Source organism: Artibeus jamaicensis, unplaced genomic scaffold (assembly GCF_021234435.1).
Source record: "Artibeus jamaicensis isolate MK-2021 breed Jamaican fruit bat unplaced genomic scaffold, CSHL_Jam_final contig_603, whole genome shotgun sequence".
Lineage (NCBI taxonomy): Eukaryota > Metazoa > Chordata > Mammalia > Chiroptera > Phyllostomidae > Artibeus > Artibeus jamaicensis.
In genome coordinates this window covers 619059-644595 of record NW_026521904.1, presented here as the reverse complement: position 1 = coordinate 644595, position 25537 = coordinate 619059, and the positions used below count along the sequence as shown (strand labels likewise).

General features: G+C 37.1%; 1 protein-coding gene across 1 annotated transcript in view; it reads right to left on the bottom strand.

The window, feature by feature from the left end:
• Positions 1–25537, bottom strand: part of ARHGAP15 (Rho GTPase activating protein 15) — a 633529-nt gene that overhangs the window by 256259 nt on the left and 351733 nt on the right. The window contains exon 9 of the mRNA XM_053670683.1: positions 10937–11059. Within this exon, the coding sequence (XP_053526658.1) occupies positions 10937–11059 (123 nt within the window). The remainder of the gene's footprint in view (positions 1–10936; positions 11060–25537) is intronic.

Genomic DNA, 25537 nt, shown 5'->3' with positions numbered 1-25537 from the left:
CCTTTTGTCTTTATTTTGAGAATTTGTACAATATAACTGATTTATAATAGACATGCATTTGCAGGGAAATATTTGTAATCCAAACTTTCAGGGATGTTAGAGGAAAGGAAAGAGCACTATCTTCATCTTAGGATATGTCAAAATGATTTGTCAATATTAATACTTCCTGTGCTTGTAGCAGTCCATGCATTCGGCTGAATGTGGACCCTGATGAGGAGATAATGGTTATGAGAGCTCTGATACGTATTCTCTTTAAGACACATTTAATGTGCACAGGACGTGGACTTACAAATCCCAATCGTACCATGAGTGAAAGAGGAGTGGGACCTCTTTTCTCAAGTGTTATGGAAAATTCAATGCATCTCACTACATAGGAAGCTTTTATTCATTCATTTGGTTAGATTACCCATTTCAGGTGAGAAAGAAATTCTGTTTTCCTCCCCTCCATTATCTCAACTTATGACAAATAAAATTGCCAGCCTGCACTTTGTGTAAGCAATAGAAGTATAAAAACTGCAGAGGAGAAAATAAAGAGCCAGCGCTAGTTTTGGGTAGAGTTCATACGGTTTACAGAGGCCCTGAAAGGCTAAGAAAAACTAAGTTGAAGAATCTCCCACTGCCTACGAAGCTGGGTTTAGGGTTCACAGGGAACTAAGTGGTAGGAGAAGACCTGCTGGGGAGCAGTGGCATATCAATAATAAATGCTAATCTTTAAAAAGGGGGTTCTTGTGAAAGCTGATGAGGGCCCTGTACGTCTTTCTTCTCTTCAAGGGATTTCATGGAAGAAAGACTTAGGATGTGACTGGAAGATTGAAATGGTTATGGACCACGTCTCCAGCGGGGGCAGCAGCCTCCTGACACAGGAAGGAAATACCCTGTTAGTGAGACTCATGGTCATCTGCCACTGGTAGAGGATGTGTCTGAGACAGCTTGCAAATCTTGACTGGTGTGATGTCAGGGATGGAAGGAGAGGTTATACATCTTTTCTACAATCTATGCCCACATACAATTTGAGTCCAAGCACAAGATATGCTTAAAACATGGTATAGATTCATGTTATGAAGCAAACCTGCCTTTAACAGTTAGTGTTTCTTACCGGTATTCATGCTCTGTTAGTTCTTATTTTGTAGAGACCTGCCAGTCCTGAAACTGGAAGGCTTACAGACAGTATCTCAAACTGGCACCAGGATTAGACTAACTGTGTAGGTAGTATGCCAAAACTCTGCAAAATCTTTTAAGGATAGATAATCCATGAAAGAAATAAAATGAGCATCTTCTGCCAGGGCAAGATTTAATATGGGGTTTAGAGGTCATTGGCTAAAAATAAAATGCCAATATGCTGGTTATGAATCAGTTGGGTCCTATCTACCCTCTATTCCCAGCATTAAGCATGGCTATTACCCGGCACCCAGTCAGGCTTAGGACTAAAGCCTGATATTGTTTGGCCTTTTCTTTTAGTTAAAAAAGGAGAAAGATCTTAAGAGCTTGACTCAAAGAGCAAGACATATAATTTAAAGGAAGGAGAAAGGAGAATTATTTCTATTTATATTTGTAAATACACAAAATATAGTGGGTTATGCCAGAAAATTATTGGTAAAATCGTTTTTTAGATACTTAAAATAAAGTATTTATAAGTCATAATCTCAAATATTATTAAATTCTAACTAATGCCTGTCTAAAAAATTCTCTCTCCATAAGAAAGTAAGTTCTTGAACCACAGGGAAATCAGTTTGTTTTTCTGGCTTATTCTTTCTCCCCTTACCTAATTTGCTTTCATTTCTGGACCCCATTTTTCTCTTGTTGCTTTAAAGTTATTCTGCTCTCAATAGCTCATAAGGACTGGGTCATTTCCTCCCCGGATAACAGGCTTTTAAAAGACATGGGCTTAACCTGCTAATCAGGTGTACTTTTTTCTCAACATTTGCCATCTTTCACAGTGACCTGTGTTTTATTATTGAACAAAAACTAGCTATGTGGTACTCTATTACCAACATATTTGCTCCCAAGAGCCTTTAAATATTGGAAAGTGCCTGGGAACTATAAATGCAAGGGAACCAGGAAGCTTATAGGCCAAGATAAGGAAGCTTAAGGTTGGCTATTAATTTTGGCTAATATTAAATCATGGCATAGCTCAGTCGTAAGGATCACAGTTCAATTATGAACCATATAAAAGTTTAAAGGGAAGAAGATTTACAAGATATTTTTAAGCACATTAGTGCATATTGTGGAAGTTGTGAGAGCATTTCAGGACCAAGCAATGGTAGACCATGCCCCAGTCCATAAATTCAAACACAATTATTCTCAGACTAACACTGATCAAGCGGCAAAGTTGGAGTATATCTTTGCTCAGAGGTATGTTGCAGTGTTGCTCATTTATTTTCTTGCTTAAATTATTATTGTGATAGGTCAGTTAGTCTGTCAAATATCAGTTCTAACAAATTATCTAAAAATACTTTCCTCTTAACTCAATGATTTTTCTATTCATAAACAAAATTTAGGGATGATAACTTGTATCTGCAATTCAAATGGCAAATATTTCTTTACTCCTGAATACAATTGACATATTTTACAAAAGTACTATAACGTCAAAGACATTATTTTATCATAGGACAGAAACCTTAAACAATTAGTTGCATCTGTGTCGGTAATTACTTAAATGTTCCAGCAATTAGATGACACTACGTAAGTGGGTATAACTAGGAAATAAAATGAGCTCATGCTCGTTTATGTATAAAGAGTACCATGATAAAAATTACCAAAAAGACAAATATAAGCCAACATAAATTATGTTTATGCTTCCCTTGAAGTAAGCAAATTACTCCTGCCTTTCCTTGACTCTTACTTGGATTCATTTCTCAATCCTTAAAGGAATACTTGGCAGAATAGTTTTCTGGGGCCATCATGGCCATATCTTGCTCCATGAATCTAAGTAGCAAAAGAAAGAAGAGGGAAATAAAGAGAAGAGAGATTTTTATTAATGAGGGAAAGATGGAAGTAGAGAAGAAAGAAAGGAAGGAAGGATGGGAGGAAGAAATAAAGTTGAATGATTAAGGTAAGTTAGGCTTCTCAGTTCACTTTATTCATTAGATTGTAGAAATGAGTGAGATCACATCGTATTTGTCTTTCTCTGACTGGCTTTTTCACTTAACATAATGTCCTCCTGGTCCATCCATGCTGTCACAAAGGGTAAAATTATTCTCTTTTTTTATGGCCAGGTAGTATTCCATTGTGTAAATGTTCCATAGTTGTTTTATCCATCCATCTTGATGGACACTAGGAATGCTAGTGTTTTATCCACTCATACTGTTTTATCCACTCATCTACTGAGGGATACCTAGGCTGTATCCAATCTTGACTACTGTAAATAATGCTACAATAAATAGAGGGGTGCTGATGTTCTTTTGAATTAGTGTTTAAGGTTTCTTCAGATAAATTTCCAGAAGTGGAATCACTGGGTCATAAGGCATTTCTATTTTTAATGTTTTGAGGGATCTCCATATGCTTTCCATAGTAGCTGCACCAGTCTGTGTTCCCACTGACAATGCAGAAAGATTCCCCTTTTTCCACATTCTCACCAGCACTTGTTTGTTGATTTATTGATAACAGCAAAATAGAGAGAGACTCATGGATAGAAAACAAGCTGACAACTCTCAGGGGAAGACTTGGGTGTGGAAGGATCAAGCAAAATAAAAAAGGACTCATGGACCTGGGCAACAGCATAGTAACTGTGGTGGGGAAGGAGGTGGGTGGAGGTGGGAGGAGGTATAAGGGGGATAAATGGTAATAGAAACAAACACAATAAAAATGAACTATTTAAATTTTTTTAAAGAGAGAAGCTGGGCACTGTGGAAGGTTTCACTTAACTTTCACAATGTAAATATCATAAATTAGAAAGGCAATAACCAAATATTAAGGAATGTATCTGGTAAATGGCAGAATCTGTATTTTAATCTAGCTTAGTCGAACTCCAAAGCTGCTGTATTTTCAAATATATTATTTTTTAATTGTAAAATGAAGTTGAAAATTTATATTATAAAAATTCTATAAACGTTGATTCAGCTAATCAAGAGTATAATTTATTCTGTATCTTTTAGAAATACTTGGTGTCTGAGGGAGTTGTGAGTCTCTAAACATCACCCTACAGCAAAAAACGTATCATCAAGAAGTTCTACCTGTATACACAGAGCTTTAGTTAGTCTCTGTGCAGCCTTGCTGTGTGATAAGAATGGACAATCATTGCCCATCAGACATTTGAGGAAGTCACTAATTTGCTGGACAATATGAGACAAATAAATGAAAGATAGGAACCTATATGTTGTGGACCACTCTGCCTGGTTTCAGGAATTGTAACTCTACTTCCCATGGCTAAGGATGAGTGAGTGACCTCTGGAATATGAGCCACAGGAGACAAAGCTTGTCTCTGGTAGCAAATGCTTCCTCAGTTTCCTCTCCATGCCCCCAAAGCATGGTTGGAAGTCCATGACAGGTAAGTCTCCTCACAGCAGGGAACAACCTAAGCCAGACTCGACTACTTGGGAAGCCATCAGGAAGGACTTGGGGTGGGTGAGGGGCGGGCTGTAACAAAGAGTGAGCAATAGACTCATGCTCCCCAGCTATGTGACATAGCCCAAGTCCCCATGTCCTCTGGGAGAAGTGCTTCCTGGCTCTAATCCCCTTAAGCTTGAATACCTGATGGGGAGAGGTGCAGCTCCTTATTTTGCCAGAGTGGATCCTGGGGAAAAATCTGGCATCACAAAGGCTTCCTGAAAAACCTGTGAAATCTGCTCTGCTAAGAGTGCTTTCATTCATATGATAAGGGTCTGAGCAGGAAATGAGTATGTCTCCCAAAGTTTCTGCAAAACCTTTCCTGACAGACGCTGACTCAGACTAAGCCCTCAGATTTCTTTGAAATGTTATCTACTGTTTGATCCTTGCCTCCATGTTTTCCTGTGTATTCAACCCAATAAAAGCCCTTGGAGGAAGGGGCTCAAGGCCTTTTTCCCCTGATAAACTGGCCACTGCTCAAGGCCTTTTTCCTCAGAGAAACTGGCCACCTCTCCTCCCCAGGCAGATCATGTCATGTCTTGTTTACTTTCATCCATGGTAGACAGGGGGACTTTTGGGAAAAGTCGCCCCTACACCTATATAAAAATGATGAATCAAAGAACTGAAAAGAATACTTTAAACTAAAAATTAAAAAGTCCAAAATGACAAGTTTAGTCTATCTTTAAAAAAAGTTACCAAAGATATAACTTATTTTTTTTATTTTTCCACTTATTCAATTAGTATTTATCAGGTACAAAGTGCAATCCTCATTCTTAGTGCAGTCAACAAAGTTTTTGCACTTGTGGCATGTGACAGAGTGAAATTTGCAAAAAAAAAAAGAGAGAGAATAAGAAAGACATCTAAAATTGGAAATAAATTGCTAAACTTAAAAGAAATTTATATGTAGACAGAAGGATAAAATATAGAATTCTGTCAGCATATGAGAAATATCGATTCTGATGATCTCATAGATCATAAATAACCCGTGAAAAAGGGGAAACAGAAAATTGATGATATAAACATCAACATAATAACAAAGAGGAAACATTTCAGAGTTGAAGAGAATCACAATTCTTCAAGTTAAATGGCAAGCATATTAAATTTTTTAAACTCTGCCCACTTTTAGGTTGATGATATAATCTCAAATTAAGACAAAAATCCCAAAGATTCTGAAAAAAAAAATCAAAGTAACAAAAATAAAAAAATGGAAACTGTAACTTTGTATCCTAAAGGCAATGGAATTTTATGCCCAACTAAACTATTGATCAAGTGTGTGGGGATACTGAAGATATTTTTAGACATTCAAGATCTAAATGAGTTACTGGAGCTGTTACAGAATAATAAAAGAATTTAGAGCCATAAACATAAGCCATGGGATTCAGGAGACAGTGAAAACAACTCAGAAAGTTAGTGAAAGGAAGTCACAGGGTAATAAAGGTGAAGCCTGGAAAGCAACCAACTCAAATTAGTGTAAGATGGTGGAAGGACTCTAAAAGGCATTCCAGGGACTAGAATTTATAGACTGTTTAATTGAGATGCTTAAACTCTTAATGATGTAAAGGCCCAGAAAGCAATAAAAAATTAAACTGTGGGGAAAAAATCTGTATGAGAAATTCTCAATTAAACAATATATCAAACTCAAATAGAGGTTGATTATAAGTAAGTGATGAAGCACAAGCTTCAAATGTAAGAATGTAATTAATGTAAGCACACAAGGCACAGCATTGGACCCATGGATGTACTAATCCAATTTGGCACATGACTTGGCCAAAGATTGCATATTATTTACATAATCAATATAAAATATATGCTGTTGACTAATTTTTTCACATTTTGATGTAAACTATGGAGGTAATGAGAGGCTTGATTGTGTTTCTGAAATAGTGTAAATACACTATCATAAGCTTCAAATGTAAAAGAAAGGAGAATCTTTTCCCCTGTGATCAAGGGGCATCACTCTGAGAGCCACAGAGCTCACGATACTGTAAGAACAGAGAAGGAAGGCAATGCTTGGCATCGGAGTAAACAATGTTATAGACAAACAGTCTTATGAATGCTGTTTTTAGTGTTTAACTTTTAGAATCAACTATAAAAAAGTTAAAATTATAGAAATTAGTGAACTAATACAAATTTTCATGATGAAATATACATCACGATAGCAAAGGCAGAGATGAGAAAGGAAGAGGGCAATAAATTTCTCATCATGTCAATAGAAGCATTAAGTCTCCATCTTCTGTGGCTAATAGAACAATAAATAGAGATTTAAGTATTATGAATGTTGAAGAGAAAGCCAGTGGAAGCAGCCAGGCCAGCTGTATTTGAGCATGAGTATTTGGGGAGGAGAAGGGCCAGGTAGATGAGGTCTCATTTAATTAAGTTGAATTCATGCTATTGTAAAAGAAACCCAAAAAACAAAAAACAAAAATGAGGTAATATCTAAGCCTGACAAATCAAGACGTGTAAGGAAAATGCTGACAAAAATAAACTAGCCTATGCTCCAAATAACAGTAATGTAAGATATGGCAGCAACCACCAGAAGAACTAGAAATAGAAGTGCTTCCAAAGTGTGGCCTGAAGGATCAAAACGGAGATGAGGGAGGAAAGCTCTGCCTTGTATCATATCCTGCAGACATACTAGTTAATCTTTAAACAGGTGGTTTTCTTTGTAATGTACTGATTTAAAAAATAGAAGTAATCCAGCATGCTTTCAATTTCTAGTAATACCATCCAGTACGGTTTTGCCCATATTAAAATGAAAGAAACCACTTTCTAAACATACAATTCTCTCTAACTCTATCACTTGATATAAAGAAACACTAGTGACTCCTAAAAATAATACACAATTTTTATATTTTCTGAAAATGTTGTGTCCAATTGTTTTCTGTTCTTGGATGTCAATGCTGTCAATTGAAAGATTATATAGTGTAGTTTGGTTGATGCTAAAGGGTTATTACTTCAGTTTCAAAAGCAAATAGAGGGTATGTACAATCACACCTACCACCCTAAAATGTGCCCTCTGGCCTATAATTTATGTATCAAACTGATTAGAGTTTTATTTCCAATGAGAGGTTCAAGGCAATAAACTCATACATTGAAAAAGCCCTCACTGTTTGGGAGTTGGGTAGGGGGCAGGGATTGAGAATAAAAGAAAAAAAGTAAAAACTCATGGGCATGGACAGCTGTGTGGAGATTGCCAGGGGAGGGGTGTGGGGGGAGTGGAGGGGGTAACGGGGGTATAAGTGGTGCTGGAAGGAGAGCTGACTGGGGCGATAAACATACAGTGCGGTACACAGATGATATCTTGTAGAATTGTGCTCCTGAAACCTTGTATAACTTTGTTAACCAGTGTCACCCCAATAAAATCAATAAAAAAGAAGAACAAAGTAATAAAAAGCACTCACCATTCCCCCCTTGCCAAATGTGAAAGTACATGGAGAGATTGAAGACTTTTCGGGAGCTACCACTGAAATGGCACAATGAATGCGACACTCGCTTGAACTATGAAGATCTCTTTCCACTGGGTGATCTTTCAGAATTACCTGCTAGCCCTTTCTGGCATCACAATTACCCCTCTCATTAGTCATATTAAATAAATTAGAAAATGCAGCAGGATCAAGTGACTGTTCCCAGATCTAGACTTGAGCCAGTGGAATCACATATTAGCCAGGTCTCCATGAGTACAAAAAAAATTGAAGGGTTTGTGACTGAGTTTAGACTCTATGATATTGAGACAATTCTTTTTTCGTATTTATGCGGGGCATTATAAAGTTAATAAAGCACAGCCTTCCCTGACCCACAGTGGGTGCTCCGTAAAGACTGGCCAAATTCGAAGTGCAGGCCTCTCAACTTGTTGGTGATGTTACCTGAATAATCAAACCCTGCGAAGTGTCTGGAGCCCCGTACACTGTTGGCCCCAAACTACCACGTACAGCTTCCTGGACCTTGATAATGAAGGCCTGTATTCCAGATCTGGGCTGTTTGACAGTTTCAAGAATTTGACCCATAATCTTTGAACAAATACACTGCAGGAAAATTTAAAAAGCCATTATCCTTTTTTTCCTAAATAATTTTTCTCGAAAGACTTAAGTCATGTAACTTGGAGAAATTAACCATTTAACATTCATCATTAATTTATTTTATATGATTTTTATAACCTTTCAAAAACCCTTATTTCATTGCTTTTTCAAAGTCTTTGCCTTAGATATGCTGAGAAAAGAAACTTAAAGTACTCAATTTTACTGGGCCTGTAGCTCTAAAAATTGGTTTAATGCTTTTTACTTACTTAAAAAAAATCTCAGTAAAAAGCCTTTAAAAAATCCACAGTGAAAATTGAAAGTAACCCAAGAAGTGGCTATATTTGCATAACGATCTGTATTTGGAATAAAATTTCACTGAAGACAACAATAGCAGCTTACCAAATCAGAATTTCACAAAGATTTTCCATAGCCCTACTAATGAATACTGACTCATTGGCCACTACGGTGTGAATTTAATGGCACTCTGAGATAGGGAGTGTGCAGAGCCGAGAGTGTTCAGAGGTTCCATTGCATCCCTATGAAGACTGCACTAGGCATCAGAGTCCTCTGCCACTTTTGGAGGCCAATTCGAGAGTACTGCAGTTACTAATTCTTACTAATTCCTTAGCATTTTGATTGGGCCAGAACATGCCACTGAATTAAAAGAATTTTCATTTTGCCAGCATCCTGAAAAATTTTAAACTTTATGTCAGATTGAGATTGTTCAGGCTAATGATCTGGCTTCATATATTTTTCAAGATGGCAGGTAATCTGTGACTGAATCCTGTCTAAGAAAATGGTGACCTATGGGGTGATCTCTAACGTAGAAATAAAGGTAGTAGTATATTACTATATATAATTGAATCTGTAGAGGACCAAATACTGTCTAGGGCACTAGAAAGGACAGTTGCAGTGATGCAGTCCGAGATGAATAGCTTTGGAGTATGTGCTATTTCTACCCACAAATTCATACATTCTAAGAATCTTCCACCCTCTTAGTGATACCTATGTGTATCACAAAATTTCACCTTTCTGATTGGTTCAGAATACAGATGATTTTTGTGATATGTTAAACTGCTTTGAAATGGATTAAAATTGGTAGGTTACATACTGTACACTATTTAAATAATCCTCATATTAAGTATTGCTAAAAATATGAGAATCTGCTTTGCCCTCTTCCTGAAAAATTATTGTACACTAAATCACCTTTGACTTCTATAAGAATCAGTCTTTTAACTTTGTTCTCAGAGTTTGTTTCAAGAGTTATTTTATCCATTTTCTAAGTTTTTTAAATTTAATTTACAAATCACATTCATAAGTTAGAAAATGTGAAAAATAGGGAGAATAATGAACTTGACACATGTATTTTCTTAGTCAGAAAAATAATACATTTTTGCTGTTTCACCTGTAAATTAATTTCCTGTTACAGAAATCTATATCACTGGTTTGATCTATCCATTCATCCTTTCATCTATCTGTCATATTAACAGTAATAACAACAGTAATAATAAATAATAACAATATTAATAACAGTAAGGGGAAATCAGAACAACTGTAATTGAGTAACAATAAAAAAGAAAAATGCTTTACACGAATTATCTCATTTACTTCTCTCAATAGTTCTTTCAATGGTGGGTATAACTATTTCCATTTAACAGTTACAATATTCAAGGCTCAGAGAGATCGTAATTTGTTCAACATCATTACAAATGAGTGGTAGAACCAAGGTCTGAATTCTAATTAGCCTAATGACAGAGTCGATGTTATTTTATTCTGGTGGCTAGGTTGCTCTAGAATATTTCATCTTTCCTGCAGGTATATTTGCAAAAGAACCTGCTTATTTAAGCTAGTTTGAGTTCTCCGTCTTCCAGGTTTCAAACTCCCAAATTTTCATGGTGCTAGTCTGTACTTGGACTTTCTTCCCAGTACTTCTTCCTGGCAATTCCTTCAGACTATGACTAGGGTGATCAGATAACTGATCGTGCAAATCAGCACATGCCTGAGAGTGGAAAGGGCTGCTGTTACTGAGTACACTGGGGCAATAGGTATGAACTGGGGTTGCCCAGAGGTATTAAGATGTGGAGTCATTCTGATGGGCCACCAAGACACCCCTTCTTCATTCTTGCTGCAGAGCTCAGATCCTCTGAGGAAAAAACTGGGTAGCTTTTTTACAACAATCCCATGATGCATCCTTTATCTTCTCAGGATTATGTTTTCTGGACGATTATTTCTTTCTCTCTTATAGAGCAGAACATTTAATAAGTAACCAAAAAAAGAATAAACTATTCCTAATATTATTTTATATCTGACTAGCTATGGACACAGAGGCACATTCATTTAACACTATTATACTAAAAGTACAAAATGTCCTGTACCTTTAATAAGTCCTTTTTCTTGTAGACTTTTCAGGGAAGGTCTTCGGGTAATAAACTTCTTTAATCTGCTTTTAACTCGTTTTTTGTCGCTTGTATCAGAAGCACTATGTTGCAGTCTGAACACTGGAGATAAAAAAAAGTTAGAGACTTTCAGTGAATTTCTCCTTTATGATTATTACTTTATGCTAATATGAATAGAAAACAGTAGCTATGGAATAACTCCCTGAATTAATGGCTTAAGCCCTCCTGCCCAGACAGGGCATATGAGTAACAATTTGCCCCTAGGAACGTGCTAGCTCTGCCGCAACAGGAATGTGCAGTGAGAATGTGCTCAGCTCCTTATAGTCACAATTCACTTTCACCTTTATTCCCTGGTAGTTAACATGATAACCCTTCCTGGACAATTCTACTTATCTATACCTATTCACAAATTTTTCCTCAAACAAAAACTCATCTAAACAAGAGAGAAACACTTTAGAATTGTTATCAATTAATTATGATTGTATAGGTCCTGTAGGTAACTCAGGTACTTTCAAATGCCCCGCTTGCCAAAATAATTTTGTCAATCTTTTTTTTTAATGTTAATCCAAAGTGATTTCTTTTTCTGAAGCAGATGCTTCTTATTCTTCTTGTTGATGTCAAAATCACCAGCATTTACAGGGGAAATCTGAAACACGAACTGGTCTCAAACTTCTCCCATGTCTTCAGCCCTCCCCTATCCTCAGCTCCCTCTCCTCACTTGTACCTTCAAAATTACGTGTGTGTCAAACTCAGTGCTGAGCAAATATTTGCTGAATGACTACTGGTCATCAGCCTCCATGCTAAAGGCTATAAATTCAATTCAGCCTAGCACTTAAGGTCTGGACCTTCCTTACACATAGAGTCTAAATATACTGAAGGTATCTTACTATGAATAACTGATAGGCATTCATTATCTCTATAAGATAATACATTGATATTAACTGGGCCCTCTATTGTCTTAACCCAATTATTGACATAATACGAGGATTTGGCGTATTTATTTAGGTATTCAAAAACCTATTTTCCTCTCAAATCATGCTTTAGAATAAACCAATCATTCAAGTGGATTAATATGTATATCTAAAAGGCATTGAAAACTGACTATGTGCTTGGTATTTTCCAAAAAAGCTAACATGATATAAATTTATTCTACTGCAATGTATCTCCATGTGGGTAGGTTTTTTTTTTTTAACCTGAAAATGTTTATTTTGATGTTATGTAATCATCCAGACTTTTTGTAACTATTATATAATGTAGGTTTTTAAACCTACTTTTATAAATGTTTTTCCCTAATGTGTCCCCAATATCTCAAATATTGCTTAGCATATAGCAAAATGTACTGGATCAATTCTCACAATGACCTTTTGAAATATTTTTGTAAAATAATTATACATATTTTAGAGATAAAGCTGAGGCAAAGAGGGTAAGTAACTTGTCTGAGGTTGAGTCTGGATATGGGATCAGTCTCACAGAACTGTCACCTGATATCCTAATTTATTTGAGTATTGGTGAAATAATAGGAGGAGGGAAATAAAAATATCAGGGGCTCATTTACTCCTTTAAAATTGAAAGATTTCAATCAAATACATTTCTAAAGGAGTTACTGGATTTAAAAAAAAACACTTTTTCTAGCTTCTCCTTGTAAGGAAGCTAGACTTGAGCTATCCTATTCCCTTCTGACAAACTCAGAAAGAGGGAGAGAGAAAGAGGGTGGGGTGGGGTGGGGGGACTTAGAAAGGAGTTGATGGTGGAAAAAATAAGTTGCCTGAAATTAGAGGATTTGAAGTCAAATCCTCTAATGGGGATGTTCCTCTAAATGTTCCTAATGGGGTTTCAGAGGAACCCACAGAAGTGTCTAAGGGAGACTGTCTGCTTTTAAAAGTCTGCCTGAAACTAGACCGCCTTGTCACCCCACACACGAGCATAAACTCAGAATAGATTAGACTTAAATGTTATACTTGAAACTATAAAAACTCTAGAAGAAAACATAGGCAGTGAAAATTCGGACATTTCTTGTAGCAATATTTTTTTTCTGATGTATCTCCACAAGGAAGGGAAACAAAAGAAAAAAATAAATACATGGGACCACATCAAACTAAGAAGTTTTTGCACAGAAAAAAAAACAAACCATTAACAAAATGAAAAGACAACCCACAGAATAGGAGAAATATTCACCAATCATACATCTGAGGGGGTTAATATCCAAAATTTATAAAGAATTTATGAAACTCAACACCAAAACAAACAATGCAATTAAAAAAAGGGTAAAGGGCCTGAGTAGACAGATGCTTCTCCAAAGAGGACACACAGATGGCCAACAGACACATGAAGAGATGCTCACAGTCACTAATTATCAGAGAAATGGAAATTAGAACCACAATGGCACTTAAATATCACCTCACACCTGCCAGAATGGCTATCACCAATAAATCAGCAAACAAGTGTTGGCATGCACGTGTAGAAAAGGGAACCCTGGTGACTTGTGGGTAGGAATGCAGATTGGTGAAGCCACTGTGAAAAGCAGTATGGGATTACCCCCCAAAATTAAAAATGGAACTGCTTTATGACCTAGTTATTCCACTTCTAGGAGTATATCCAACAAAACCCAAACACTAATTCAAAAGAATACATACATACACCTTTATTTCATACCAGCATTATTTACAACACCCAAGATTTGGAAGCAGCCCAAGTTCCCATCACTAGACGAGTGGATAAAAAAGCTGGGCGACATTTACACAATGGAGTACTACTTGGCCATGAAAAGGAAGGAACTATTACCCTTTGTGACAGCATGGATGGACTCACAGAGTATCATGCTAAATGAAAATAAGTCAGTCAGAGAAAGACAAGTACCATATAATTTCACTTACATGTAGAATCTAATGAACAAAATATATTAGCAAACAAAATAGAGCCAGACTCATAGATTTAGAGACCAGATTAGAAGGGAAGGGGATTGTGGAACTGGGATAAAAGGTGGAGGCATTAAGCAAAGAGAAAAAACTCATAGACTCAGACAACAGTACGGTGATTACCAGAACGAAAGAGGGGTGGAGGGAGGAAGAAGAGGGTACAGAGAAATAAATGGTGATGGAAGGAGACTTGAACTGGGGTGGTGAACACACAATACAACATACAGCTAATGTATTATAGAATCGTATATCTGAAACCCATATAATTTTATTAACCAGTATTACCTCAATAAATTTAATAAAAATAAAAAAAATAAAAAGTATCCTTGGCCTAGAGTATGAAAAGCTTTATTATAACTGGTCAAATAAGGATGCTTTTGCATCATTCTTCCCCTCTTTTGCAAACTTGTGTTTGCAAACTTGTTGCAACTAAGTTGTTGCAAACTTGTATTAGCAAGATGGGAAGTCAGGATGAAGTGTAAGGCTAGGGAAAGAAAGGAAAACTTCCTGCCTTCCTTCCAGTTAGGGAAAGAGTAGAATTTTAATTTTAAACTAAGTTAAAGTTTTGATTATTACATGAGATTGGACAGTGCTCAATACAGAATGAAGGCAATATATGCCACTTTAAAAGATCATAATATTTTATACTACGTTCAAGCAGGGTACTTAACCTGGGCGCTATTGACATTTTAGGTCAGTTTTCTCTGTGTGTGTATGCATGCAGGGCTGTCCTGTGCAGGAGGAATGGAGTGTTGAGAAGCTTCCCTGGCCCCTCCCCATAATATGCCAGTAGCCCTCCTTAGTTGTGAACGTCAAAAATGTCTCCAGACTTTGTCAGGTGTCTCCTGGGGGACAAGGAGGAGGAAGGAAAAGTATTATGGCTGAGAATCACTGCCTTAAACTGAAAAGTTATAAGACCTGCTTAAGTTCTCATTTATTGGTGGTACAAGGTCTGTTCACACACTAAGAAAATATAAAGAAACTGTAAACAGTAAAAAATAAAAAAAATTAATAGCACCTCTCTAAAAGATATCACTCTATAGGCATATATCATGATACGATAGATCACATATTAGATGTGTATATATTTGGTCTATCATATATTTGCTACCTATTTTTTTAAGAATTGGTTCTAAGAGTACAGCCACTATCATGTACGTGGGTCAGTGGGTCTATCACTTGGAAAGGTTGGAAATCCCTGGGCGGATACGTCCCCACTGTTGTGCCTGGCAGAATGGTTATGTATAAGGGTAAGAGTTACAGATGGTGTAGGGGTTCAGAACGAGCCACCCCAAGACGTGCTTCACTGGGATGCAGATTATTTTGAGCTAAAGGCAAACTAGACACCACAGGTTCAAGAGAGACTTCTGCTTGCCCCTTAACTATCTAGAAGAATCTAAATCAGGATGTTGGGTCACAATGAGAATTACCACCAGAAATGACTTTTTACATTCCTATATGGCAGAGCAAACTAGTAATTCCTAAATATGTGCTCTCCTCGCAATTATCTTTTGAAGTCTCACAGTGCATTGCCTCCTCCCTAGCTCAAAAGGCCTTGGACAGTACACCTCAGGTGCCTGTTTTGTCTCTGAACCTGTCCTGTATGTGGTTTCTGACTCTCTTAAGTTAGCAGGGTTCCCTTACATTGTATGCAATTTAAATTTGGTCATTTCTCTTCACTAATGTGTGTCATGTCTATTGACTTATTATACCAGCTGAAGGAACCTTTCAGGCAGAGGAAAATTCCTTCCTTCCCTCAGCTCTCAGGGAAATTAAGCAGGACCCAGGCAGCCTGAGCCTCTGGGTCTGTTGCCACTGGCTATGAACAGTCTCGTTCATTTATCCCATTTACTCCATATGTACCTGAACACAGTTTTAAAAGCACTGCTTTAGATCTGTGCTGTCCAATATGGGAGCCACTAGTCACTTGAAATGCAGCTTGTGCTGTAGGATGAAATAATAATACTTTAGATGTTTTTGATTAAATAAAACAATTACTAAAATTAATATACCATGAAAACCTTTCTTTTTACTTTTTAAAATGTGGATACTAGAAGGTTCTAAATTACACAGGTGACACATATTTCTGGATATTGTTGCTAGATGATAAACAAATGCACATTGAGCACCTACTACATGCATGAGAGTGTTGGATTTAACTGTGGTGGATAACGATGCATATGGCCTGTGTAATTAATTATAATACAGCATGATAAGGAGTATAAAGTACAAGAGACTAAGGGATCTTACTGGAGGAATTAACCTGAGGTCATTTGGGAGAAATTGCAAGTGCCGTTAGCAATAATTTCTTTTATAGCACCGCAGACATCAGACATTAACTGGTTCAGAGTTGTATGATTGGAAGAGTCATACAACTCAGCATCTGAGTTGTCATTCTGAGCATCTGATTGTACTGCACTCACAAGCTATCCTATCGACTTCCACTTGGGCCCAGTCATTGCTATGACCACTATAGTCATACCTGATCTGCTTTAACTGGAAACTGTATTAGAGCCCATGGGTCTGGGTTCTATGTCAGAGGCTGAAGGAACACTGACATCTTTCAGAAAAGAATCTGCCTCATAATTTTGGCCTCAAGTCCGCTTTTGAAATGATATGGAAAATCATTACCAGAGGTGATATTTTCTGTTTCTAGTCTCAGCTCAGGATTTTTTCCTTGTCCATGACAGAATGCCAAGAAATACAGGACCAAAGAAGTATTTTTTTCTGTCACTTTGGAAGTAGTAAAAATGATGTGATTAGGAGGGACATAGCAAATTAAAACATATACACATACTATAAATCTAAGATTATGAAAATAATTATATAGTTAGTTAGGTCTTTTGAAACCCCTTAGGTACTCTGGTAATAGCATTCTTAATTACATGTATATATACATATATACACAAAGACATGAACACACATACATACACATATGTGCATACACATACACACATGCATATATACATATACACATATATACATATATGTATATACACACATACATATATGCACAGTTTGTTTGTTTTCAATAATGCTAGCCCCACATGTGAGGAATGTGTAAGGTATGTTGGTTTTGGAAGAGGGTATGGGGGATGAATGGTAATGAAAATAAATATGATAAAAATGAATGATTAAAATAAAAAAATCCGAGATATAAGAAATAAAAAACACGTTTTCAAATGCTTTATCTTGTGTCCCTCTCATACAGACTGAGAAGCCAGCAGAGACTTGGATATTGTTTCACAGTTTTTAACGCAGCCAAACTCTCCCAAGTTGCCTCCAGTGATGACTTTCCTGGAGACAGAATAGATCTTCAACTTCCATTTCCTGATGCCATAAATAATCATCCTCAGACGACCAGTCAAACTGCAGGGCCTTGGCCATCATTCATTTCACTCATTTTGTTCTAAGGCGAGTTACATAGAAGTTAAAGTCAATAGATGACTATAATATGAGTATTTGGGCTACTTTTTATTATCAAAATAACTCGAAAGTGCTATAACTACAAACTAAAAGTGTAAAAAATGTATGGGTAGAAAGCAAAGCCCATCCCTGGGTCCCTGTGAACAGCACTAAAAGTATTAGAATATTGTGGTTTACAATCTGATTTTTAACAGCCAAACTTATAAAATGGTTTACACTTTTCTATTGTCAAGGGACAAAAACTTGCCAAATTGTTCATTTTCAGTAAAAACAACATAACCAATTAAGGAAAGCAAAATTTAAACACATGCCTATGATAATCAGGACATAGTTTGCTTCTGATTTCACTACTGATTTTAACAGAACAGTGTTCCTTCCATTTTCCCACAGCACCCAAGTGACCCCACACATACTTTTAGAGACTTGTAATCGCACAGTGCAAATAAAAGGACACTTTACTGGAAAATACACAGTGTGGTACAATAATCCATCATTTATGAAAAATAAAATTCAGCTTTTCCTTTTTCCTCAGAGATCCAACTACTTTTTGAGGGTGAAGCTTGCTGCAATTTAAAGATTTATGTTAAGCCAATGAGCAGTTTTTTCCATTCCCATCTAAACTTATTATTGAAAAATGAAAAGACTAAAGAGATATGAGCTTAAATTCCAAAACATTTAGTCTGATTCACAGAGGAATTATTTCTCTGAGAAATTAACCTGAATTGGATGAGCTTTCCAGGTATTCTAGAATTTACTTTTATTTCTTTTATATTTTCCTCTTTTTTCTCCCATTGATGGGTGATATTTTCTTTCAAATGCAAACAAATAGAATATTTTTAAAGCCTGAGAATTGTGAATAACAATGTGCAATGTAAGTCTCAATACACATGGGACAAAGGCATTCGTTTTAAGCACTGTTATTAACCATTTGAGAGACTTAATTGTTGTTAAAGTGGCTCACACCAGAGAATAGTTAGGATCTTGGGCTTTTTAAGATGATCTTCAATAAATATCTTTACATATGAGAGTAGGCATTAGCCCAACAAAGTTTTATACCTGACAGAGTTTCCATGTTGTTAAAACCGCATCTAGAGGTAATATGTTATTGTCCTGGGCACCCTTTGCTATATTTATTTTCCAACTTTAGTAATGGGAGGGAGAAGAAACAGAATTTGGATTATGAACATCCACTACCATTCTATTAAGGGGTGGGAATCACACACACACACAAAACAAAACAAAAACCCTGAAATCTTCCAAAATCCAACAGTTTGGATAATCTGACCCAGAATTGTACATCTGCCAGAATTTTTCTTGCTGTAGACCTTATTTTGAAATATTCCCATTTTCTGCCAAACTTCTGTTCTCATGGTATTCCCATGTTACAATTACATGTTATTGTTATTATTATTTTTTTTAATTTGGAAATGCTGAGAGAGCCAATATGTCAGAGTTGCTAAGAGAAAGCAGAGAAATGCTAACACAAACAACTTTCTAGGCTACTTGTCACGTCGTTGTTGAATTTTTACATAGGGGTCAACATCACGTGTAGACAGTTTTCTTAGCCGAGGAGAGCTCCCACATTGCAAGTCTAGGAGGATGTCCAGAGCAAAGGTGAGGACAGTTGCTTAGGGCAATCATGTTACCACACTGCAGTGTCCAGAGAGGGCGATCCAGAAAGAAATGACAAAATAAGGTTATATCAGGTCTTAATCCCCAGAGATTCCAAAACACACTCAAACCATCACACGGATTACATAACAAAGTACTGAATGGTCTCCACTCATGTTTTCCAATGCGACCTTCTTGTATTCCAAATTACCCTGTTGTACCACTTTTTAAATGACTGAAATAAGAGCACCATTGCCCAAAATTGATTGAAAAGAGAAATCAAGTTTATTAAATTTCTTTTCAGCCTCCTGCCTGATTCTTTTCCAGGGTATACACGGCTGTGCTAATTCATGAGGCTGTAATAAATACTGTTTTGCTCTCTCCAGCATGTGGTTTTAGAGCTTGCAAAACTTTGCACATAACTCCCTGTGTCAGAGTGGGCAGAGAGGGTAGGATGGGGCTTAATGGACTGCTGGCCATTTAATACGTCTTTCCTTTTTTTCACATGCTCCATGTAATAGCAGTCATAATTTCAACCCCCAACTCGCAGCCTGAGAAACTAAGTTATTGAAACTTTAAGTGACTTAACTTGAAACACAAATCACGATTAAATCTGGAAATAATTGCAAGAGGGAATGCAGGACATTTTAACAGCAGTGCTTTGTTTTAACCACTCAATTCCCACTTAGGCATTGTAGGAATACAAAATAAATAGTTTGAAACAGAAGGGCATAATCTACCCAATGATTCCTATTTATTCTATCTACCCATTTAAAGTGAGAATTCATACAATAGAAAATATTTACTTTCTCAATAGCCAAATCTAAAATAGAGAGCTGGCAGTTTATTGTCATGTCCCTGTTATTCAGCCATATGGAAATTCCACGTGTGCTTTTCCGAGTAATATACATACGTGTCCATGTGTTTCTGTCTCTAATGTATTCATGTCTATGGTGTAAATCCTTCATGTATAGGCTTAATAATTTTATTTTGATGATAATATATCTTAGGGTGTGTCTATGCCAATAATGATTTTTACAGTGTGAGTTGGTATTTTGTTTACTTTTTTTATAGCGTTAAGCATTGCTTTGAGTTGCTTAATGAGAAAATTTAATGGTGGTTATGATGATGACAGTGATGAAGATGATGATAACTTCAATACTGTGGTAAAAATACTGAGTAATATCATCACAAATGTCATTTTCCTCCATTTGTAAGTCTGTTTTCTTTTTGTGAGACAGAGTTAAAAAATATCTGTGTATCCAACGTTATGGAAATACTACATATTCAGAAAACAAAGAAGGGAAAATAGAAAATAAACCTAAATGGCAGAAAGCTGTGGTTTGTACAGGACATCTGATGACATTTTTTTCCCCTGAAACAGAGTCAAATGCAGTAGAAGATGTGGAGTAAAGATTCACACCATTAAGGCATCTTCTGTTGACTAGATATTTTATCTGGCCTTCTTACGACTTGATACCGCTTCAGTAAAACTTTGTTTTACTGAAAACTATTTGCTAACTATTTGAGAACTATTTGAACATTTGATAAATTTGCTAATAAAGTAAGTGGTTATTGAGCTAAGACAGTAGCTTATTTTGAAAGTGAAATTACCAGAAAAAAAAAGAAAAAAATACCATGGGGCTTCAATGCAGACAAAGGGTATCATGTAGTAGAAATGTGTTTTCCCTGAGGAAATACTGTATGTACATTGAAAGGAGTGATGGGCTTCCTGTTGGTGACAGAAAACAGGCCACGGCCAAATCAAAGGAAGAGACCTTATAGGTAAATGTGCACATCAGTTTATAGAAAACAAAATAAAACACAAAACAGTAGATTTCACTTTTTATTTTGGTAATTTCACTATAGAAGTAAGAGCATAGCAAGATTTTCAGCAATTAGCATTTAGATTCTTTTGAAAAAAAGTCAGGTTGGAGAATGACATAATATTCATATTTAAGAGCATCAGACAATTTCAATGCTGATTTTTCCATGTTGACTCAGATACTAGACCATGCTAAGCAGTGTTTGAATTGGTCGGGCAGTATTTAAATCTTCTGTCCATAAACAGAGAAAACTATCACTATATACTGTGTGTATGTGTGCATTTGTTTTCACTTTTGTAAAAATGTGTGCACAGACACTGTGTTCTAAGTGGGTATTCAGAGGAGTAATATATGACAACTTTGAATCATTTTCTGTAATCCCTAAATTCCTGGCCTTGTGCATAATCAACAATATGCTGCAGGTATCTTTAATTTTCAGACATAAAATTTGAACTAGGTCAGAAGAGTATATATCCCAGGCCTCTCATTTAATCCCTCATAATCATTCAATGTGGTAAATTCTCTTATTGCTGTCCATTCTACAGATTAAAATCTAAGCATCAGAAAGGCTGAGCCACATAGCAAATAAGTGGCAGAACCCGAATCAAACACGGGCTGTCAGATTTTGAGCCCATGGGAACTCCAAACCCGTCCCATCGCCTCCCTCCCCATCTGTTTGGCAATGCTGTCAAAGTTCTAAGGACGTGCAGAGATTGCTCTGTAGTCTAGCACTTTCGACCTAAGGGCTTAAATCATCTGGTATACTTGAATGACTGACTGAAATTACTTTAAGTCTGTTGCTGTACACTTAGAAGAGAAAATGAGCTGCCTTAGGTGAAATTAGTGAATCATAAGCTAGCATTAGAATTAATGGCTGAGTGCCCTCCAGAGTGCTGGTCAGAAGCACTGAGGAAGGCATCTGTGTCTCATGCAGCCATAACCACCATAAGCACAAATTGAATTCTTCCGTTACTGGGCAGAAAGCAAAGAGAAGAACCACTTACGGTGCCCCAGGTTGTACGTGGCAAGATGAGTGCGAATATAGAACTAGAGAAGTAAGTAGGGTGGGGATTGGGGCTTTCTTTTAGGCAAAAATACCTCGTGCTTAGCCTGACCTCTCATTGTCTTAGTCCTTCTTCTGGACCCCGGCCATCACACAATCTTTTTCAAAGATAGACAGATGTACACTTAGTCCACAACAGTGCAAGCACATACACTCATGTTTACAAACCCCTTACCTCTTATCTCAGCTGAACTAGGATATCACATTCTTCTCTGTGCCCAACCACAGAGTCTGCTTGTTTCACTTCTGGTTACTTCACAGGAATAAGAGCTCAGGGTCACCGTTTAGGGGGAAGGTTAGTAAGAATCACTAATATATGGCCTACTTCCAATAATGCTGTTCCTTTCAAAATATGTGTGTTTCTTTTTCTCTCATGCATTCAATCTCTCTTTTGAATGCTATAGGTTTTGGAGTTTGAATTTCAAGTCTGTCATTATCAGAGGTAGAATCTTGTTTAAGAAACGTAAATTCTTTGTGCCTCTATTTTCTAACTGGTTAAACGGGGCTGATGATATCCACATCAAAGACTGTTGTGTAAATTAAATGCCCAATATATGCAAAACACCCAGCACAGAATCTAGTGAATAATAAGCATTCACTGAAAGGTAATGAGTGTTGGTTTGGTGGCCCTCCTCCTGTCATGGTCAGGCTGTAACAAAAAGTAAGTGAGCAGCACAAGTGGTGTGAAAAGTGCCCCCTTCACCCTTCCTGCCAGTGCCTCTCATTTTTTCAACATTTACTAGGTATTTCCAATATATCTGCTATTATTAGATTTTGCCCTTAGTTGTTGCATAAATGTAAGTATCTATTTATTTATGTAAAATTAAATACATATAAATATATTAGTATGTTAAAAATTTTAATTGACTAGTATCTGGCGTTCAGTTAAAATAAATACTTGTATACAATCCCAAGTGTTTATGTATGATTAATTTCTGCCAGGTAGAGTGTATTTCAAGACTTTGAACATGTGTTGAAATCATTGGGTTTTGAAGAACTATCCATTAAAGACTTTCTGAACTGTGACAATGGATATTGACAGTGCTTGTCAGACTAAACCGCTATTGATCGGCTCACATCATGTGTATAGCAAAACCAATTTCTTTCAAGTGCTTCTTCCTAACTGAAATACATTATTGCAGCCTTCCTCTCTGTTTATTATAACACCCAAGCTCATCTCATGTAACACATCCAGCAAAAAGGCTTCACAATGAAGGAAGCAGAAAACTGCAACACGGAGAGAATGGAAGGCACTTAGCAATCCAGCAGTCCAAATACTCTCATCCCGAAGTTGCTCTTTCTTTGGGCAATATTGATCCCTTGCAGAGACTTGTTTTTATTTCACTATCCTTCTGAATATGGAAAGATCACAGACTAACAGAGCTTTGCTATTGTTTAATGACCCTGAGACACTAATGGTTTCCACCCCAGAAAGAAACTATTTTAAGTACTTTGTGTATGTTTAAGTTGTGGGAAAGAAAGTGTTTACGTTGGGTTGCTGATCCCCTGTGCACAAACATACACAGTTACACACACACACACACACACACACACACACACACACCCGTGATGTGACTTTTCCCAAACTTCAGAGTGCTTTCTCTGGTGACGGACTCAGGCAAGCTTTGGCCATCTGTATGCTACATATTGTTCAGTTCTTGCATGAATTTGCAGTGTGCCTTTCTTCCCGAGAGCACATTTCTTACTGAAAAAAATAGTCTTATACAACAAAAAAGCAGTTCTCATAATACCCTCATGAGTGGGAGGAATTCCAGATTTATTTATTTTTATTTGAAAATACTATTATTAAACAAAACCTAAAAACATAACTTCCACAAGTACTGCCTGATCATAGATCATGCTTCCCGCAATGTACTAAGAGCATTCCAGGGCCCACGGAAACTTCAGTCCTAGTTTTCACCCTTCACGAAGCTCACAGTTTACTGTATGCAAATGCCTGCGGAGAGTGGGGTGCTCCTAAATTCTCGGGGGTATGATTCTCGGGGTATTCCTAAAACTGCTGCCCTTTTCTAAAATGATCTGTATATCTTACATGAGTCACGCTGGTAAAAAAAAAAACAACAGGGGAGACCTTGGTTAACTTTACAAATGCTCTAACTAAATCTGGCGTGGTAGTGCCGGTTTCTTTCCCATTCTAAGCATGCCTGGAAATTTAAAGAAAAAATATTGCTCTGAAGGCTGACAAATGCTACATGAGCAAAATGTGCTACTCTTCAAAACCCCTTCCTAAGCACAGAGTTCCAAATCTACTGGAAAGCTCTAGACTAGCATTTCTCCCAAGATAAGGATTCCATGGAGTCTTGCCCCTTGCTCTGCGCTCTAGCCCAGGAGAATGGCTGCACTCAGCACCCTGGCTGCACTGTTCTTCTGGCTTTGCCCCTGGCCTTGGCCTTCTCACCCCCACATTCCCTAGCACTGAGACAGGCTCTTGGCCTTAAGCCCATTCTCTTGGCACTCTCTGCAGGGGTCACTGTGTCCTGAAGAACAGTTGGTTGTCAGAGCTGCAGCCTCCCATGCCTTTTTCAGGACATTGGCAATCAAGAAATGTCAGGCCAGAGTCAGTCAGTCTCTTGCAAAGTAGTTTTATTGGGATGAGATCCTCTGTTAGAGGCCTCAGTTTGACAGGAGCTTCAAGCTATTTACTCCAAAACATGCATGCAAAACACTGAGATCCTCCGCCTCCCACAGGAAGTGTATTGAAAATGCAAAGGGTGTGGGGAGCAGATATGAGGACTCAGTATGTAGTCTATGGCTAAGTGATCAAGGGGTAGTGGAGCGGTTTGTCCTCACAAATGCTGACAGACAGCTGCAGTTTGCAGCTGGCAGTGAGCTTATGCTCCCTGAACAAAGATCTAGCTGGAGCCTGGTGAATACTTGGCTCCACCGTAATAATCATAATTCATAACATACATTTCTAAAGAAGGGAAAAATACCACAAAAAGACCAGGAAACCCCACATTACTCAGATGTGTGTGGTCAGGACATAGGCTGTTACATTCGTTGTCCATTTTGAATCTACCTGGTGTCTCTGCTGAGATGTTGGTCACCACATCTGTGACGAACAAACAGCTTGCTGCCTTCCAGCCACACCTTCAAATTAACTCTTTCTTCCATCAAAAAAATAGAGATGGGAGATTTATTTTCTGACCCAAACTGATTATTATCCTAAGTATCTTATGTTCTTCCCTGAGTTCATTGTAATTAAGTTGCCAAGCTTTTCCTTGTCTCTGACCATCAGATAACCCCATTCCTGGGCACAGTTCACATTAGAGTTGCAGACACATGAAATATTAAATCTAGAGTAAACTTGAAGGAACGTAGAGTGAATGCTCTCCTAATTTCTGAGCTCAAAAAAAAGATACTCAAATTGCTTACATCACTTGCCTAAGGCCCGCATATTAAGAAGCAGGGTAAATATTCTGTACAAATTTCTTAGCCACCATCTCTCGGCTTTTCTTAGTACGTCTTAATGTGTCTCTAATCCCAGGTTTCATGTCTTTAGAAAAACAGCTCCTAAATCCAGAAGAATGTTCCAGAGAAGCCAGTTATGTTGTTGCTTTAGGCACACACTGCTGGGCCAATTCTTCCTGTGACCAAAAGTTTTAGATTTGCTTCTAAATGCAGTCATGCCATCAATTAATGCTCTTTTATTCTACATATTTAGAATTAGACAATTTTGAATTAAATATGGAAATACATTTACGTGTATATTTACAGA